The 21,279-nt window shown below is 45.4% G+C and overlaps 1 protein-coding gene across 3 annotated transcripts in view; it reads right to left on the minus strand.

Annotated features, from left to right (window-relative positions):
* Positions 1 to 3,119: 3,119 nt before the first annotated feature.
* GGPS1 (geranylgeranyl diphosphate synthase 1) overlaps positions 3,120 to 21,279 on the minus strand; it is a 173,494-nt gene continuing 155,334 nt past the window's right edge. For all 3 annotated transcript variants that reach the window (XM_040350727.1, XM_040350730.1, XM_040350729.1), the window contains one exon: positions 3,120 to 4,008. In XM_040350727.1, coding sequence (XP_040206661.1) covers positions 3,250 to 4,008 — 759 coding nt within the window. In that variant the 3' untranslated portion in view covers positions 3,120 to 3,249. The remainder of the gene's footprint in view (positions 4,009 to 21,279) is intronic.

A 21,279-nucleotide genomic window follows, 5' to 3' on the forward strand; every position in this document is an offset into this window, starting at 1 on the left:
CCACCCCGCAAATAAGTGTGTTTGCCAAACAGGCGATGTTTAGGCCGAACTTTTGCTTGGCTCGAACTGTTTGTCACACTCGGTATCAGGAAAGCCTCCTCACGTGTGCGGAGACCACGTGATGCTGCAGTACTGATATTGCTGAGGTTGATCACTGGCATCTTTTTTTCTCAGTCAAATCACAGACTGGAGATTCAGACCTCGGCTGGACGAAAATTTTAGTGACCAGACCTCCCTGAATTTTAATTCAATACCCCTCAGCTAGACAAATATTACAGTTAAAATGTATTTTTAGTTTTGACTGGAGATGAAAATGGTTACACATTCATTCAGATTTTAACTAGTTAACCACTTCAGCCCCGGACGATTCTGCTGGTCAATGACCGGGCCACTTTTTGCGATTCGGCACTGTGTCGCTTTAACTGATAATTGCGTGGTTGTGCGACGTGGCTCCCAAACAAAATTGGTGTCCTTTTTTTCCCACAAAAAGAGCTTTCTTTTGGTGGTATTTGATCACCTCTGCGGTTTTTATTTTTTGCGCTATAAACAAAAATAGAGAGACAATTTTGAAAAAACAAAATGAATATTTTTTACTGTAATAAATATCCCCAAAAAAAATTCCCTCAGTTTAGGCCGATACATATTCTTGTACATATTTTTCGTAAAAAACAAACAAAAAAACGCAATAAGCGTTTATTGATTGGTTTGCACAAAAGTTATAGCGTCTACAAAATAGGGGATAGTTTTATGGCATTTTTATTAATATTTTTTTTTTACTAGTAATGACGGCGATCAGGGATTTTTATCGGTACTGCGACCTTATGGCGGACACTTTTGACACATTTTTGGAACCATTGTTTTTTTATCGCGATCAGTGCTATAAAAATGCTTTGATTACTGTAAAAATGCCACTGGCAGGGAAGGGGTTAACACTAGGGGGCGAGGAAGGGGTTAATTATGTTCCCTGTGTGTGTTCTAACTGAAGGGGGGGGGTGAGTGAGTGAGAAACTTATATAGCGCAACACATGCGAACTGAATCGCCTCTGGGCGCTGTATCCATTCCGCGAGTGAAAGGGTTTTAATCCTTCTCCTGAAGGCCAAGTGGTCCAGCTCCAATCGAGTGGTGGTTGGAAGAGCATTCTACAGTCGAGGTCCCTGGACTGCAAACCTTCGATCTCCTTTGGACTTGTATCTGGCTTTGGGTATCTGGACAAGGACAAGGGTGGGACTGACTAGGGGAAATGACAGATCGCTGTTCATACATCAGACGATCAGTAATTTCTCCCCGACAGGACCGGGAGCTGTGTGTTTACACACACAGCTACCGGTTCTCGCTCTGTAACGAACCAGGGGCGAGCACGCGCCCCTATTGGCTGCAATGCGTAATGACCTATAGCTACGTGTTTTCGTGCAGCCAAACCCACCTGCCGCCGGCGGCTGGTTGGCTAGTGGTTAAGGATTGAGTCTATTTTTCAGACTTGGTGTTTACAAGTTAAAATATTTTTTGCTCGAAAATTTGTTAGAACCCCCAAATATTATATATTTTTTTCAGACACCCTAGAGAATTAAATGGCGGTCGTTGCAATACTTTATGTCACACCGTATTTGCGCAGTGGTCTTACAAGCACAATTATTGCTCTTGCGTTAACGATACCAATACCTCACATGTGGTTTGAACACTGTTTTCATATGCAAAAGCGACTTACGTATGCGTTCCCTTCTGTATGCGAGCTCGGTGGGACGGGGTGCTTTAACCTCTTGCTGTCCACACTATGGCCAAATGACGGCTACAGAACGGTCCTACATTTCTTGGAGGCCATCAATAGACGTCCTCGATCCCAGGCCCTTACCCAGCCAATGACAGCTGATCACGTCATGTAAACAGAAGATCGATAATCATTTTTTTTTCTCCTCCCAAACACCGGCTTCTGTGAAAGGGACATATGTCCCAAAGAGGAAGTGCCCACTAATGCATATCAGTATCCAGTGTATATCAGTGCCACTTATCAATGTCCACCAGTGGTGCCAATCAATGCCTCATCAGTGCCACCTAGCAGTGCTGCCCATCAGTGTCACCCACCAGTTCCCACCACTGCCACCTATTAGTGCCCTTCAGTGCCACCTATCAATGCCATTCAGTGCCGCCCATCAGTACCGCCTCATCAGTGCCACCTCATCAGTGTCCATCAATGCAGTCCATCAGTGCCCATCAATCCGCCGCAGAGACCACTTTTATCTGAAAGAGGACCGTCCACCTTTGAAGAGGATACCGGAGTTATGGCAGCTATCTGCTGCCATAACAACAGTAATCCACTTCAAACAGCTGACGTACAATGACAGCGGGCGGTCCGCAAGTAATTAAATGTTCACACAGATTCTGCCAACTTCCTGTTCATATAGCAATTAAACATTGTCACGTAGGTTCTAATCTTTCCCTTCTCTACCAAAAAAAAAGAAAAAGAAATTGCTCACTTTTTAAAATATGATACTGGAAAAATCACTGTACAACTATTCCAGTAAGGAAAGGTCATTAGCTCTTGCTCTGGCATATACTCAGTTGAGGAAGGGGAACAATTTCCGTGCTAATATTTTATATGAAATGTATGTGTTCCATAGCCACATTTGGTATGATAGGACTTAACATTGATGTAAACTCTCACATATACCCAGTGAAGTGAATAGCCTCAGATGATACACAAAGATGAAACATGTTACATGTATATCTGCAGTCTTCAGCTTTCTATACTCTTTAGAAAGTGCATATTGTGTTAGAAATCTTTCTTCCCATTTCAGCAGTGGGTGTGGAGTCTGGGCATACACTGTGTGACAGCTGATTGGAGAACCACCCCCCCATACACATAGGAACAAAGAAACTTGCATAGCTGTACTGTGAATAGACAAGCTTTCTGCTTATTTATCTCTAAGCCCCCTTCCCGACACAAATTTCAAGCTGATTTCATATTTGTGTCAAAATAACCTGTCAGAAGTTATCACACGGATAACAGAAGAATGGAGCAGCAGAAAGACATGGGACTTAGAGCTTTGGAGAGAGATAAGTAAATACTACAGATATATGTGCCCAGGTCAGATTTCACAAATGGGGTTTACAACCACTTTAATGAGTTTACAGTCCACTTTTAATATAGAAAAAAAAACATTCACATATTTTTGTTGTTGGATTTAATATTTGAACGATAAACAAATCTTTGTAATAAGATACACTTTTGTCACACTCAGCAATTGGCAAGGCTATGATGGGTTTTTGTACGTTTGGCTCAGCTGTTCAATTATTGAAACCAACTCAGGATTTCCTCCTAGTAATTCAATTTGTCCGTATGCCTCCTTTTCTAACTCTCTTAAAGTTTGTCTTGTGTATTCAAAGGAGCCAACCTTGTCTAGATAATGCACACAGTATTTCTTGATGTCTACATTCTCTGTCCTCTGCCGCAGTATATTTTGTACCTGAGTACTTTCAGGCCTTGACCAAATTGCATGTATTGTTGGAAATGAAAACTTTCCTTCTGTCAAGTCTTCACAGAAGCTTTTGTTCTCACTATACTCTTTAGAATTTAAATTGGCATAATCATCTCTGATTTGAAAGAAAAGTCCAAGAGTGTTTAGCAGAGGTTTCAGATCTTTTTTAGAATATGAAAACAGCTGCATTAGGCCTACAGCTAGTCCAAACAAACCTCCAGTTTTCTGCAAAACCATGCTCTTATATTCAGTTTCAGTAGGACAAGTATATGTATCTCTCCAGTATATGTCTAATCCTTGTCCACGGTGCAGTTCAAGTAACTGCTGGGTGAAAACATTGACAGCATCTGGATGATTAAGTGTTAAAACTTTCTCCAATCCTAAAAAATATACATAATTTGCAGAATTTATAACAGATGGAACCCCATAAATGCTATGGGCAACAGGAAAACCTCTGCGAAGTTTGGAGTTGTCTTCAATGTCATCAATAAGTAGACTGGCATTGTGAAGCATTTCGGTCACTTCAATTATTACCTGTTATAATAGAAGAAAAAAATATACAAAATTATACAGTGTGTGTATATATATATATATATATATATATAAATAAATAAAATAAATATATAAAAAATATTACAAAAATCTTCCTTTTTGTGATAAACTGTAATCCAGCCACACTTTATATGCTTCTTAACCACTTAAGACCCGGACCAAAATGCAGCTAAAGGACCTTGCCCCTTTTTGCGATTCGGCACTGCGTCGCTTTAACTCGTGCGACGTGGCTCTCAAACAAAATTGGCGTCCTTTTTTTCCCACAAATAGAGCTTTCTTTTGGTGGTATTTGATCACCTCTGTGGTTTTTATTTTTTGCTCTATAAACAAAAATAGAGCGAAAATTTTGAAAAAAATTCAATATTTTTTACTTTTTGCTATAATAAATATCCCCCAAAAATATATATATATATAAAAAAAAAGTTATGTTTCACCTAGTGTGTGTTTACAACTGTAGGGGGGTGTGGCTGTAGGAGTGACGTCATCGATTGTGTCCCCCTATAAAAGGGATGACACGATCGATGCAGCCGCCACAGTGAAGAACGGGGAAGCCGTGTTTACACGTGGCTCTCCCCGTTCTTCAGCTCCGGGGACTGATCGCGGGACCCCAGCGGCGATCGGGTCCTGCGGTCCCGATGCTTCGCACCGGGGCGCGCGCCCGCGACCCACGGCTGGGTACATGTACAGGACGTACCTGTACGTACATGTGCCCAGCCGTGCCATTCTGCTGACGTATATGTGCAGGAGGCGGTCCTTAAGTGGTTAAACTAGGTTTATCGCTTGATTTCAAAAGATAGTACAGCCATGGCCAAAAATTCTGAGAGAACCCCCTTCCTGCCCAGACCAATTTTCAGCTTTCAGCGCTGACGCATTTTGAATGACAATTGCGCGGTCATTTTTAATAAACAAAATTACGCTATGGATGTTTCCATTGTTCTTTCATATCTGGCCGAGACCTTTAAGGAGGAAGTCGACTAATATCTCCATTTCAGCCTATGTGAAGGGCATTGTCCTGCATGGGCTCTCGTTGACTCTCTTTTTAGTAGAGGAGTCAATGTGCTCTGGTAAGCAGATTACTTATCCAGTCACTTTGGGTGTTTATTCAAGTTTGGTGAAGGATCCCTTCTCTATCAGTATATCACAGCAAGCACGGAATGGGCGTTTGGTGTTTTATGGACTTTTGATCTATTATCATAATATTTTTTTGTGCTTAAGATTGGGACTGAATATTATTTGCACTAATTGATATTTCACAATATTTTTAAATCATATGTTGTTTGATAATGTTTTGTGCACATTTGTTTATTTGATAAGGATTAGTGACTTCAGGAGTGCAGTCCTAGGATTTTCATTGGTATTTTTATTAATTATTAGCGCCTATCTTTTACCCATATCACTAGGAGCATTCACTCTTTGAGGAGAGCAGTTTGTTTTATTTATTACTATATATTTATTCACTTGGCGCAGAGTTGTCACCCTTATGCTTGGAGTTTGTCAGAATTTTTTATTTTTTTTTATTTGTTCACCCACCTTTTGAGGATTGACCTTTAAATGGGATTACAGCGATTTTAAAGGCTCGTTTTTTTCCTATAAAAATAACAAACATGTTATACTTGCCTGCTCTGTTCCAGGGGATTTGCACAGAGTAGCGGGAATCCTCCTCTTCTCAGGTGTCTCTTCACTGCTCCTGGTCCCTCCCTCCCATTCAGTGCCCTCAAAGCAAGCAGCTTGCTATGAGGGGACCTGAGCTGAGTCACAGCTCTGTGTCCATTCAGACACAAAGCCATAACCTGGTCCGGCCCCTTCTCTCCCCTGTTGGGCCAGCTGACATTGATTGACAGCAGCAGGAGCAAATAGCGCTGCTGCTGTGTCTCAGCCAATCAGGAAAGAGAATCTGGGATGGCTGAGACATTCGTGGACATCACTGGACAGAGAGGGACCTCAGGTAAGTATTAGGGGGTGCTGGGGCAGCTGCTGCACACAGGAGGCTTTTTATCCTAATGCATAGAATGCATTAAGATAAATAACCTTCTGCCTTTACAATCCTTTTAAAGTCTGGGGAGTTTCCTGGCCATGGAACCAAACTTTCAATGTTTTGTTCCCCAAGCCACTTTGTTATCACTTTTGCCTTATGGCAAGGTGCCTCATCATGGAAAAGGCAGTGTTTCTCACCAAAACTGTTCTTGGTTGGTTGGGAAAAGTTGTTCTCGGAGGATGTTTTTTTTTATTTATTTTTTATTCATGGCTGTGTTTTTAAGCCTTGTACACACGATACGATTGTTGGCCAACTAAGCGTCTTATTTTTGTCAAAAGGGCATGTGCCAGGATCGTGTCGTGCCACTAGGCCACACCGTCGAATAATTTTCCAGCGAACCAGCGGAAAATGTAAGCCCCAGAGACACTGACGAGCACTGGGAGGGGGAACCATTCCAGCGGCTCATTAGCCTCTAAAAATGGTTTCATGAGAAAGCTGGCTCCCGATTGCAAAAAAAAAAAAAAAAAAAAAAAAGACACCAGGGCTATGGCCGATATCATCAGCCATAATTTTGGTAGACCACTTGCAAACCGCAACACATATTTATTATATATATATATATATATATATATATATATATATATATATATATATATATATATATACATATACATATACACACACACACACACACACACATACACACATACACACTGCGACCAGCAAGTGGTTAAGTCAGGTTTGTGAACATGGGAGTTGCAACAGACCTGAGCTAGACAATTTTTTACCTTTTTTGTAAGGCAAGAGCATTTCACGATTCTTTGCGACACTGGAACACTTGATGAGCATTCTGTAGCCCGGGATTTGATCAGCTTAAAGGGGTGTTCCAGTCATTTTTTATGTTTATTAAAAGTCAGCAGCTACAAAAAGTGTAGCTGCTGGCTTTTAATAAGCATACACTCACCTGCTCCACATTCCAGCGAGGGCCGGGGCTCCGCTCCTCTCCCCCCTCTCCGGCCAGCGTCTTCATTCCAAGTGTGGGCACCCGGCCGTAACAGCTTTCGGCTTCACGGCCGGGCACCCACTGCGCATGCGCGAGGGTCACTGCACATGCGCGAGCGGCGCTGCGCCATCCAATTGGAAAGGCGACCGCCTGGGACCTGTCACGTGTCCCAAGCGATCGCCTACAGGGAGGGGCTGCAGAAAGGCGATTAGACTATTCGCCTTAGCAGCCCCTCGGCGGAAGGAGGAAGTGGGACAGGAAGTCCCACTCCTCCTGAAGCCCCCACTCCCTCCCCCAAAAAATTACATGCCAAATGTGGCATGTAAGTGGGCGAGTAGTGGATTAAGCGGAAGTTCCACTTTTGGGTGGAACTCCGCTTTAATCTCTTGGTCTCCTAAAGGTTGACCTTTTGTAACACGTGACACATGACACCCCCCAGATTCCCCATTGTGAGAGCTAGCAGAGGATCTTCTCCTGCAACCACTGTCACAATTTTGAAAAAAACACGGCCGTGGATGAGAGAACTACAAATACTGACAACCTTTGTGGCTGTTGACTCTATGAACTACCAGGGCGCTGAGGCACGCTCTAGGTAGTTCATTGATGCTTCCTGTCATTGTGTAACTGCCTACCTGTATAAACAGACAGCTTACACTGATAGTCTGCAGGTGCCCTGCATTGTACACATTATCTGCTGATCGCAGGTGTAATGCTTTGCAAAAAATGATGAATGCAATTTTTTTTTACCTGCCAAAAAGATGTGCAGTTATTTTAACTTTTTTATAAATGTGAACTTATCCTTTAATGCCAGTTGGTGCTTACAATATGGGACTCACTGGAGGTTGTTAGCCAGGCTGGACTACAAATACATCTGCCTTTGTTCATCTCCAATACTCAGGGAATGGGAGATTAGTGGTTCAACTCACAGAAAATAACAAGGACACTGTATTTCTGGTAGGATCAGGTATGTTCTAAACTCAAAATTTAAAACAAAATTAACTTTCAGACTTTCCTATGAGTCTCTGATGTCATTTGTTGGATTACAATAAAAGTCTTATAGTAAAAACTGGCTTGTGCCATCATCAGTTTTTAAATGTATATACCAGTGGTAACAAGCAGAAGTGGCACCCAGGGAAGAACAGTGGACCAACCTAGATAGATATCTTTGTAATTCAGTTGTTACTGTTGTAGTGTTTATTGATGGTATTAAAGCTGAAATTCTGAAAAAAAAGCTAAATATACAAATGAAGTACATAGGGGCTGTGTATGCCTGCCAAAGGGTCTGTATTTCGGTCCATCTATTTTTGAGATTTACACAGCCCAGTCAAACAGCATAACCATCTGTATACTGTATAGGGGATTGCAAGAAATTGATGCCAAATCAAATTCATATACTTATACCCATTGGTCCGGATTCAGAAATCTGCGCTGTCGCATCTATACGCCTATTCAGAAAGGCATTTAAGTTAGAATTTGTCCAAGATACGACTGAAGTAAGTCTCTTACGCTGTCGTATCTTGGGGTGCATATTTACGCTGGCCGCTATGGGCACTTCCGTATATTTCCGCGTCGAATATGCATATGAGCTAGATACGCCGATTCACGAACGTACTTGCGCTGTTTACGTAAGGCGTACGACCGGCGTAACTTTACCCCTCATAAAGCAGGGGTAAGTCATGTTAAGGTATGGACGTCGGAACAGCGTCGTATTTTACGTCGTTTGCGTAAGTCGTACGTGAATGGGGATGGGTGTAGGTTACGCTCACGTCGACTAAGCATTGAGCCGGCGTAATTTACGGAGAAAATTGGACGTGATACTGAGCATGTGCCATTCGTTAGGCGCGTCATTTACGTGGGGTCACGATTAATTTCCATACAACATGCCCCCTACCAGCCTACTTTGAATTACGCGGGCTTACGCCGGCCCATATATGTTATGCCGCCGTAACTTCGGGCGAAAGTTCTTTCTGAATACAGTACTCGCCTCTCAAAGTTACGGCGGCGTAGTGTATATGAGATACGCTACGCCCGCATATAGTTACGCCATTCTATCTGAATCCGGGCCATTGTCTTTAACCACTTAAGGACCGCCTCCTGCATATGTACGTCAGCAGAATGGCACGGCTGGGCAGATGTACGTACAGGTACGTCCTATACATGTACCCAGCCGTGGGTCACGGGCGCGCTCCCGCAACCCGGTCCAAAGCTCCGGGACCCGCGGACCCCATTGCCGCGGGGGTCCCGCGATCAGTCCCCGGAGCTGAAGAACGGGGAGAGCCGCATGAAAACACGGCTTCCCCGTTCTTCACTGTGGCGGCTGCATCGATCGTGTCATCCCTTTTATAGGGAGACACAATCGATGACGTCAATCCTACAGCCACACCCCCCTACAGTTGTAAACACACTTCAGGGAACACATAAACCCAACAGCGTCCCCTAGTGGTTAACTCCCAAACGGCAACTGTCATTTTCACAATAAATAATGCATTTTAAATGCATTTTTTGCTGTGAAAATTACAATGGTCCCAAAAATGTGTCAAAATTGTCCGAAGTGTCCGCCATAATGTCACAGTCACGGAAAAAATAGCTGATCGCCGCCATTAGTAGTAAAAAAAAATTAATAAAAATGCAATAAAACTATCCCCTATTTTGTAAACGCTATACATTTTGCGCAAACCAATCGATAAACGCTTATTGCGATTTTTTTTTACCAAAAATAGGTAGAAGAATACGTATCGGCCTAAACTGAGGAAAAATTGTTTTTTTTTTATATGTTTTTGGGGGATATTTATTATAGCAAAAAGTAAAAAATATTGCATTTTTTTCAAAATTGTCGCTCTATTTTTGTTTAGATCGCAAAAAATAAAAACCACAGAGATGATCAAATACCACCAAAAGAAAGCTCTATTTGTGGGGAAAAAAGGACGCCAATTTTGTTTGGGAGCCACGTCGTACGACCGCGCAATTGTCAGTTAAAGCGACGCAGTGCCGAATCGCAAAAAGGGGCCTGGTCTTTTACCTGCATTTTGGTTCGGGGCTTAAGTGGTTAAAAACAAAAACGTACACATAATAAATATTTAAAGGGATATAGAGCTGCATTATGTGTGCCTCTTATCTGGAGTTTAGCTTTAAGTATGGATTGCATTCACCTTACACAATAACAGATGAAACAACGCTCATCATCAAGCCACCGGCTGGAAAGCTTCCCTGTGGAAAACACATCAAACCATGATGTCTGCCGCTCCACTGTGGGCAGAGTCAAGTGAGTTAACCAACTACAATGAAACAGAGATGATCCATGGAATGCAGGGCTAACAGAAAGTTATGTCAGATGTAGGGCCGACACAACTAAAATCGATTAATCAACAACTAATCTATTATGAAAAAAGTGTCAACGGGTTAGTTGGCCTGCATACAGAATGCATTATTTTTTTTACATATCAGGAAAACAGTGCAGCACACATACAGCTCAGTACACAATACATAAATGTTAGTAAGTGCCTGAACTTGAATGTGTGACAAGCAATGCCTCATGGGACATGTAGTCCTGGGCAGGAAGTGAATGGTTCTAAAGTCACTAGTTTTTTTTACCTTGCTATAGGGTATACCATACATTGCAGCTTGCTATAGGGGCACTCTGAAGACAGGAGGAGCCAGAAGTGTCGGTGGAGGACCCCAGAAGAGGAGAATCAGGTTTGCTCTGTGCAAAACCATTACAGAGCAGGTAAGTATAACATGTTTGTTGTTTAAAAAAAAAAAAAAAATCGGGGGGTGAGGCCTGGAGCGGCATGCGAGTGACCTGAGCTCCGCCGGCCGAAAATCCTGTACGGATATCCTGGAAAATGAACATAGACAAATCACCTGTCACAGACACCCCCCCGGCCGGGCACCACAAGGGAACATGTGTGTCAAAAAAGAATGCAGGGGCGGCTGGCAAGCTGGCTCAGTTTCGCCATGTGGAGACAGATCCTGTGGACCAAGATGACGCCACCACACAGGGGGAGGAAGTAGCCCAGGGCACCGACATGGCCAGACTCCTGCAAGTCATAACAGCCTGCCAAGAAGCAGTTACGTCCTGTCAGACCAACATCACAGTGCGGATTGAGGAGGAAAAAGGTGGACATATCTTTGGTCAGGCAGGACGTCCAGAAACTCAGGGAGAAGGTTACAGAGGCAGAGGGGTTACAGAGGCAGAGACTCGATTGAGTACAGTAGAGGATTCCCTCCCCCCCTCTGCAAGTTTCCACTGAGGCTATGCAGCTTGAGGTGAACCAACTCCTGCAAAAACAGGATGATATCGAAAATAGACTGCACAGGTGTAACCTCCGCTTCATTGGCCTGCCCGAGGGGGTTGAAGGGAGAGACCCCCCAACATTTTGAGACACTGCTTTCTGATACATATGGGAGGGAGTTTTTCTCCCCCACATTTGTAGTGGAGCAGGCACATCGCATGCCGGGCAGACCACCGCCTGCTGAAGCACCCCCCCCGCACTTTCATAGCCAAGTTCCTGAATTTCCGAGATCGAGATGCCATCCTCCGCCTTAGCAGGGAAAAAGGTAATATCCCACTTGGAAACAAGATGGTTGCCGTCTTCCCGGACTTCTCAGCAGAGGTACAAAGAAAGCGCAAGTACTTCACAGAGGTGAATCAAGAATTATGAAATATGCCATGTTGTTTCCAGCTCGTCTGTGCGTGGAAGAAGATGACAGAGCTCATTTTTTTGAGGACCCAGAGGCAGCCATAGCGTGGCTTGAGCAGCGAGATGCACAGAGATAAGTATACATGCAATTTTACATCTGCTTGTACTCCATGCTCTCATGTGCTCCCCCCTTTTTAGAAGATCCTTATCACCCATAGCTTGAGAGCGGGCCAGGAACTGCATACTGACATTGCTCATTGTATCCGCTGCTCCTTGGCCCAGAGCCCTGGGATGACTTCCTTGTGCAGGAGATGGAGCTCCTGTGTCCCCATTTTTCTCACAACACCCACAAGTCCATGCACAACCAGTATCATTGTTCCCGTTTGTCCCCTGCATGGCAGGGAGGGCACCTGACTGCATAATGACATTGCTCTTTGATCTTGATACACCCCTATGCCTGGAGGGATTGAGCCTTGTACTTTTGAGTGCGCCCAGACTCATCCGGATCATCTAGGCTTAGGACGGTTTTCTTTATTGCTAAGCTGGGTGTGCTGCCAGGTGGTAAGCCCGCCACATCCTACCATGTGATGTATACTTATTGGAGCACCCAATACCCGTCATAGGGTAATACCGCTATTTTTCCATATTCATGGAATAGACTTTCATGGTACTCTCTTGCCGGTGGAGGGAACTCCGCTAATGAGCTCACTTAGGTCAGTGAGCACGGTCCTACAATGTGTCCCGTAGCACAGCAAAGTTTTGCCCTGTGCTCTAAAATGTGCAACCTGGGTTGGAACATATGGCCCGATGTCGGGTTACAGGTCGATAGGGCCTATACATGTGTTTTAATACTCTTTTGCTTTTCCTTCACAGGTTGGACGCTGTTTATGCCCTGTTGGCAGTTAGGGGTTAATGCCCGCACCAGTTGGGGACAGTGCAGGGCGGGGAAGGGGGGGGGTTTAGGGTTTGTATTGTTTAGAGCAGCCCTCAAAAAATCCACTCGCATTTTGCGAGTGGATTTTGAGGGCTGGCGAGAAGGGCTGCCTGGGAGCCGAGCACCGTTGATCAAAAGGGGAAGAACTCAAAGAACTGAAGCATTGGCAAAGTGTGGGCAGCTGGTGGACCCGCGCTGTCCCTGGGCCCCCCATTTCCCAGCCAGCCGCGGGAATCGGGACACTACTACTACTGTGCTGCCTGCACTGAACAGGTAAGGGGGGATCGCTGCAGCAGGGAACAACTACTGGAACCATGCCCTGTATCTGTATCCATCCAGCAGCTGAAAGCCCTGCCACCCGCGGCCGCAAAACACCCCCCCTTTCTCACTGGACGGACACAGTCTCAGACACAGGGTATGGTTCCTGTAGTTGTTCCTCGCAGCCTCGTCTCTGTCAAAGTCTTGTGTCAGGCGGAGTCTTCTTCTCTGCCCAGACTGTCCGACACACATCAAGTGCTGCTGATAAAAATGGAACAGGACCTGCAGGCGTCGGGCGGAGGTAGCAGGACTCGGGAGCCCTGGAAGTAGACGCACAGTGAGTAGAGGCTGTGTGCGATAGTGGAGGACTACAATTCCCAGCAATGTCCATGGAGGAGAAGCACTTGGTATTAGGCTGGAGGTGAAAGCATGGTGTATCAGTCTCACTTGCAGTGTAGGTGAGATCACATGTGTCTGGATGGCAGGAGGAGTATCTCAGAACACCCTATATATTTCTGCAATCAGTGGTGGCTGGTATTTTGTTTGGGGGTGTGTGACAAAGAATCCACCCCTGCCAGCACCCCCCCCCACCCACCCCGTCAGGTCGTGGACGGCATTGCCCACATATTCTAATTATCACATCAGCCCCTCCCCCTCTTCTGCTTCTACCTCCTACCCTCCCCTCTATTCCCCCTCCCTCTGCCCTCTAACCCTTCTATCACCCCCCCCCCATTATTTCCATCATCCCTTGCTTTCTTTCCTCTCTCCCCCCTCCTCTCTCTCCATCACCCCCCCCCCTCCCATGTCCCCTCTGTCCTCTCTCCCCTCTCTGTCCTTTCTGCCCCCTCCCTCTGTCCACATTTTATTCCCCCCTCCCTCCCTCTATCCTCTCCCCCTCCCTTTTTCCTCCCCCCCTCTCTCCCCCCTCCCTCCCCTCTCCCTCCTCCTCTCCACCCTCCCTCCTCCTCTCCCCTCCCTCCCCCCTCCTCCTCCTCCTCCTCCTCCTCCTCTCCCCCTCCTCCTCCTCCTCCTCTCCCCCTCCTCCTCTCCCTCCATTGGTGGGCACGGATAAAGTTGTTACGTTATTCAAAACAAAACATAAATGTAGTGTCATTTCATGAGATAATTTATGAGGGCGGGTTTAGGGACGAGATTAGGGGCGGGGCATCGTAGGGGTTAGGCAGGGGGAACTGGTGGCGCGTAACCCTTGAGGCCTGGCTAGTAGCTCAGGACTTTAAATTTTGAGCCCTGGTTTAGAGATAGTCTTTTTTTTCTTGCACAAATTTACTTTTCTTGGTACCGCATTACTGTAATAGTACCGCTGGAGACCGCCCCGGCTCGGTGGCAGTCGCCCCATCTGCTGACCCCTTGGGGTGATCTGAATCCTGGAGCCTCACATTATTTTTATCTCTGTCCATGGCCACATTAAAATTTCTTACATGGAATGTGAGAGACCCCATTAAGAGGTCTGCCGTGTTCGGGCAACTGAAAAAGCTGAGAGCAGATGTGGTGGCCCTGGTGGAAACGCACACTGAGGGTTCAGTATTAAGGGCACTCAAGCGGCCTGGGATAGGCTGAGCTTATCACTCTGTTCACACTACACATTCCAGAGGGGTGTCCCTCCTGATTGCTAAAACTGCACATTTTGAGCTCCAGGATTTGGTGATGGACCCATTGGGTAGATCGTCTTCATAAAGGCAAAGTTGCATGGAGATATGGTCCTCTTGTTAGCATTTTACGTACCACCACCGTTTCAATTCAATGTATTGACTGAGGGATTTAATTTTATGGCATTGCACCCCACTGTACCGGCAATATGGCTGGGTGATTTCAACAATGTGCTAGACAAAGCCCTTGACAGGATGACCGGGCCCTCACACTCTCTGGCGCACACACACACACCCAACAAGATTTGCACGCCTTCTCAAGGACTTTAATCTGGTAGATACGTGGAGATATAGGCACCCTACCTCACGGGCCTACTCGTGCGTCTCTACATCACACCACTCTATGTCCCGCATAGACCTCATACTCCTTTCCAGATCACTCCTCTCATGGCTAACGGACGCAGGTTTTGCACCTAGATCGCTCTCTGATCATTGTCCATATTGGGCTAAGCTTTCTTTGCCGCATGCAGGCCCACCATCATCAAGGAGTCTAAACCCCTTTTGACTAACTATTACCAGAGGATGATGATCTTATGACTGACTGGGAGCAATTTTTGTGACCAATGAGGGCTCAGCGCAGCCGCAGATAGTATGGGAAGCGTTTAAGATACACGCCCGGATGACTCTCATGGCCCGTATTAACAAACTGAAACAGACTTCTACAGTAGCCATGGACGTAGCGACGTCTAACTTATCGACAGCGGAAAGAGAATTCCTTGATCCCACAGCAGAAAAGGCTGGTAGCCTCAAGTTATGCTCTAGGACACTAGACCAGTTGATTTATGAAAAGTCCAAACGCAAACTCTTTTTCCTTAGACAGAGGTCATTTGAACACGGCGCAAGAGCAGGGAAGTTGCTGGCCTACCTTGTGCATAGCGAGGAGAGGCCCCCGGTGATGATCTCCCTTCGCTCCCCTGACAACACCCTCGTGACTGAACCTGTTCAGGTCGCGTCGATGTTTCGCAATTTCTTCACCTCCCTATACACGCCACTACTGTTTCGGATGACCCCACTCTAATGGAGTCCTTCCTGGCCGAGATACAAATCCCACAGCTGACTGAAGATCAGACTCGGGAGCTAGAGGAGCCTCTGACACAGGAGGAGATCTCTAAAGCCATAGCTGAATTCCCTTCATCCAAGGCCCGGGATCGGATGGCTTACCGGTGGAGTTTTACTCCTCATACTCGGATCTGCTGGTCCCTAGGCTGCTGGCGCTATATAACTCCATCTTTGAAAACTCTGACCTGCCCGTCTCCATGAGAGAGGCTACCATAGTGCTAATTCCCAAACCCGGTAAGGACCATCACCTTCCGGAATCTTATCGCCCCCCAAAAAAAAAAAAATCACGCACTTTAACTACTTTAATACTGGCCACTTTCCCCCCCATTCCTGCCCAGGACATTTTTTAGCTTTTAGTGCACGGTCATACAACACTGTACCCAAACACCATTTTAATCATTTTTTTCTCACAAATAGAGCCGTCTTTTGGTGGCATTTGATCACCACTGGGATTTTTTTTTTTTGCTAAACTAACAAAAAAAAAAAAGTTTTTCTTTGTTTCTGTTATAAAATGTAGTTTTTTTCTTCACCGATGGGCACTGATGAGGCTGCACTAATGGGCACTGATAAGGTGGCACTGATACGCAACACTGAAATGAAGCACTGATAAATGGCACTGGATAGGCATTACTGATGGGACACAGTGCTACTTTAATATAAAAGATTTTATCTCCCTTCCACCCTACTTATAGCTTCCTGTTTGACTCCTAGTTATAATGCCCATATATCCTACTTCTGGGTGTATTTATTATTATATATGATACAAGTAATATACAGCCGATACTCAAAAAATTTGAATATCGTGCAAAAGTGCATTTTTTTCACTAATGCAACCTAAAAGGTTAAACTAATATATGAGAGACTCATTATATGCAAAGCAAGATGGTTCAACCCGTGATTTGTCACAATTGTGATGATTATGGCTTACAGCTCATGAAAACCCCAAATCCACAATCTCAGAAAATTAGAATATTGTGAAAAGGTGCAGTATTCTAGGCTCAAAGTGTCCGACTCTAATCAGCCAATTAAGCCATAACACCTGCAAAGGGTTCCTGAGCCTTTAAATGGTCTCTCAGTCTGGTTCAGCAGGTAACAGTTGAGCAGAAAACCATCATTGATACCCTCCATAAGGTGGGAAAGCCTCAAAAGGTAATTGCAAAAGAAGTTGGATGTTCCCAACGTGCTGTATCAAAGCACATTAATAGAAAGTTATGTGGAAGGGACAAGTGTGGGAAAAGTGTGAAGGGAAAAGTGTGGAAGAAAAAAGGGATGCACAAGCAGCAGGGATGACCGCAGCCTGGAGAGGATTGTCAGGAAAAGGCCATTCAAAAGTGTTGGGGACTTTCACAAGGAGTGGACTGAGGCTGGAGTCAGTGCATCAAGAGCATAAGGATCACATAAGGATCCTGTACATGGGCTTCAAAGGTTGTATTCCTCTTGTCAAGCCACTCCTGAACAACAAACGTCAGAAGCGTCTTACCTGGGCTAAAGAAAAACAGACCTGGTCTGTTGCTTGGTGGTCCAAAGTCCTCTTTTCTGATAAGAGCAAATTTTGCATCTCATTTGGAAACCAAGGACCCAGAGTATGAAGGAAGAGGCACACACTGCAAGATGTTTGAAGTCCAGTGTGAAGTTTCCACAGTCTGTGTTGATTTGGGGAACCATGTCACCTGCTGGTGTTGGTCCATTGTGCTACATTAAAGGGGTGGTTCCCCTAAAAATAAACTTTTGACATTGCATTTGCTACATTAATTAGAATCGGCTGGTTTTATTTAAAAAATACCTCCGTACGTAGCGTTTGCTATATTCGTTCCCACCGCCACTTCCGGGTACGATGCTGGCGGTGGGCGTTCCTAATTGATGGACAGGCGACCGACGCATCCATCGCGTCACGAGATGCCGAAAGAAGCCGAACGTCGGTGCGGCTCTATACGGCGCATGCGCACCGACGTTCGGCTTCTTTTGGCATCTCGTGACGCGATGGATGCGTCGGTCGGATGCCTGTCCATCAATTAGGAACGCCCAGCGCCAGCATCCTACCCGGAAGTGGCGGTGGGAACAAATATAGCAAACGCTACGTACGGAGGTATTTTTTAAATAAAACCAGCCGATTCTAATTAATGTAGCAAATGCAATGTCAAAAGTTTATTTTTAGGGGAACCACCCCTTTAAGTCCAGGGTCAACGCAGCAGTCTACCAGGAGATTTTGGAGCACTTTATGCTTCCTTCTGCAGATGAGCTCAATGGGGATGCTGACTTCATTTTCCAGCAGGACTTGGCACCTGCCCACACTGCCAAAAGCACCAAAACCTCGTTCAATGACCGTGGGATTACTGTGCTTGATTGGCCAGCAAACTTGCCTGACCTGAACCACATAGAGAATCTATGGGGCATTGCCAAGAGAAAGATGAGAGATATGAGACCGAACAATGCAGAAGAGCTGAAGGCACTTATTGAAGCATCCTGGTCTTCCATAACACCTCAGCAGTGCCACAGGCTGATAGCTTCCATGCCACGCCGCATTGAGGCAGTAATTGCTGCAAAAGGGGCCCAACCAAGTACTGAGCACATATGCATGCTTATACCTTTCAGAGGTCCGATATTGTTCTATGTACAATCCTTGTCTTATTGATTACATGTAATATCCTAATATTCGGAGATTCCTTTGACCAAGAAATTTTCTATTCTGCTCCTTCTAATTTTCCCATCTCTGTGGTCAAAAACGAATTTCGATTTGACCCCACTAACGATTAGAAAATCGAACGAATGTTCTTAAAATTATTTTTTTGAAGAAGAAAGACATTGTTTTTGTATGGCCAGCATATAATACATTACAGGCCTGTCAGAAAATCTGCAAAACAGTCTTTCATAATTTTTTCTTTAACCACTTAAGCCCCGGACCAATATGCTGACCCAAGGTGTTTTTACAGTTCGGGACTGCGTCGCTTTAACAGACAATTGCGCGGTCGTGCGACGTGGCTCCCAAACAAAATTGGCGTCCTTTTTTTCCTACAAATAGAGCTTTCTTTTGGTGGTATTTGATCACATCTGCGGTTTTTAGTTTTTGCGCTATAAACAAAAATAGAGCGACAATTTTGAAAAAAAAATTGAAAAAAAATGCAATATTTTTTACTTTTTGCTATAATAAATATCCCCCAAAAACATATATAAAAAATGTATTTTTCCTCAATTTAGGCCGATACGTATTCTTCTACCTATTTTTGGTAAAAAAAAAATCGCAATAATTGTTTATCGGTTGGTTTGCGCAAAATTTATAGCGTTTACAAAATAGGGGATAGTTTTATTGCATTTTTATTTTTTTTACTACTAATGGCGGCGATCAGCGATTTTTTTCATGACTGCATTCTTTATTGTGAAAATGACAGTTGCAGTTTGGGAGTTAAACACAGGGGGCGCTGTAACATTTAGTGTTCACTTGGTGTGTGTTTACAACTTATGGGGGGTGTGGCTGTAGGACTGACATCATCGATCGAGTCTCCCTAATAAAAGGGATCACTCGATCGATGCGCCGCCATAGTGAAGCACGGGGAAGCCGTGTTTACATACGGCTCTCCCCGTTCTTCAGCTCCAGGGAGCGATCGCGACGGAGCGGCTATAAACGAATAGCCGCGCCGTCGTCCCGGATCGCTCCCCGAGGCTTACCGACCTCCGCATGTACCGGGGGGGGGGTCCCGATCGGACCCCCGACCCACGTCAAGCAGAGGACGTACGGGTACGTACATGTGCCTGTCCGTGCCATTCTGCTGATGTATATTTACATGAGGAGGTCGGCAAGTGGTTAAATAAAAACTTTGATCTCCAAGTCTGATGATATTTACCAAATTCAACCTCTAATGCCATGAGAGCTTTTGGCCGGGAAAACCTGAAAAAATGTTTCGTTTTTTTTTGAAAATTAAGAAAGAAAATAAAAATAGGATTTTATACTCACCGTAAAATCCTTTTCTCCGAGTTCATGGACGGACACAGCCTTAATCTTGACAACGTGGGAAATAGCCTTCCTTTAGGAGAGACTAGGCAGAAAGTGTTAACAACTTCAAAGCTGAACAGCCCCGCCCAGGGTGCGGTCCTACTGACTATATCCCCCTCAGCTTGCACTAAGCAGTTAAGTTCGTAGCAAGCAGTACAAACCTAAAAAAAGAGGGGTGTGTCCGTCCATGAACTCAGAGAAAAGGATTTTACAGTCAGTATAAAATCCTATTTTCTCTTCTGTTCGTGGACGGACACAGCACCCACCCCTCTTTTTTTCGGTTTGTACCGAACTTTGTGGCCGAAGAAGCATCCGAAGATGCACTCACATCAACTTGTAAAGTTTAGTAAAAGTGTGACCGGGGGACAAGGTTGCCGCCTTACACACCTGGGAAACAGACGCTTGATGTCAGAAAGCCCAAGAGGCACCAGATCCACCTTGAAATGGCGGCCGATGAGACCGCTGGGCCCTTCTTGGGACCAGCCACCGAAACAAACAGTGAGTCTGAACTCCGGAACAGAGCAGTAACAGACAAGTATATTCTCGGAGATCGGAAAACGTCCAAGGAATGCCACGTCGTCTCCTTAGGATTCGACAATGAAAACACAAGGATGGCAGTACGATGTCTTCCTTGAGATGGAAGGTCGAAATGACCTTAGGAAGAAAAGAAGGCTGCGGACACAGCACCACCTTATCCTTGTGAAAGGTCAGATAGGGAGCCTTTCATGACAAGGCTGCCAGCTCAGAACCCGTCTTAACTGACATAACAGCCACCAAAAGGACGATTTTCTGAGAAAGTGTCAACAAGGGATATTCCCTGATGTTCTCAAACGGTGGTTTCGGAGGCACCTACAAGTCATGCCGTTGAGGCCATTGACTGTAAAGCAGGATGACGTATGGGACATTGTGACAGCAGGTACTCTCGTAGCGGTAGACGCCAAGGGGCGTCTGCTACTCAAATCCCCACGGAGGTAGTGGAGGACGGACCGGAGAGGCCGCATGCCGAACCCCCTGCACAAACATTCTCACTAGAGAGTGAGCCGCCAGGGGTCGTTGAAAAAAAAAAAGACAGCCAGGGCAGATATCTGCCCCCTAATTGTACTTAAAGCAAATGTTTGGTCTGCCCCACACTGTAAGAACAGCAGGACTCTGGGAACCAAATAAGCACGCGGATGTCACCTCATTTCCTCACGAATGGATATGTAGGTCTTCCAAGTGCGATGGTAAATCTTCCTGGAGGACGATATCCAAACACTGCTCATGGTAGAGATCACCGATTCTGACAGGTCCCGGTCTTTTAGCACCTGGCTCTCAATAGCCCTGCCATCAAGCCAGTGACTGTAAAACAGAATGGCATATGGGACCTTGAGACAGCAGGTCCTTTCCTAGCAGTAGACGCCAAGGGATGTCTGCTACTAGACACACTAGGTCGGCATACCAAGGATGCCAAGGCCAATCCGGAGCAATTAGGATAATCGGAATCCCACCTTAGGGTGTGAGCGACCTCTGATGCTGCAGCCGAGCTTCTTGTTCCTCGATGGTTGACATATGCCACAGCAGTGGCGTTGTCCGACTGGATCCTGATTGGACTCCCTTGTAGCCTCTGAGACCATGTGGAGAGGAACAGCCTGATCGCTCAAAGTTTCAGGACATTGATCGGAAAGTGGGAATCCTCCGGGGACCAGCGACCCTGGGTCGACTGAACCCCCCAGACTCCCCCCCAACCGGT

The sequence above is a fragment of the Rana temporaria genome, chromosome 4 (genome assembly GCF_905171775.1).
Source record: "Rana temporaria chromosome 4, aRanTem1.1, whole genome shotgun sequence".
In the NCBI taxonomy this organism is placed as follows: domain Eukaryota; kingdom Metazoa; phylum Chordata; class Amphibia; order Anura; family Ranidae; genus Rana; species Rana temporaria.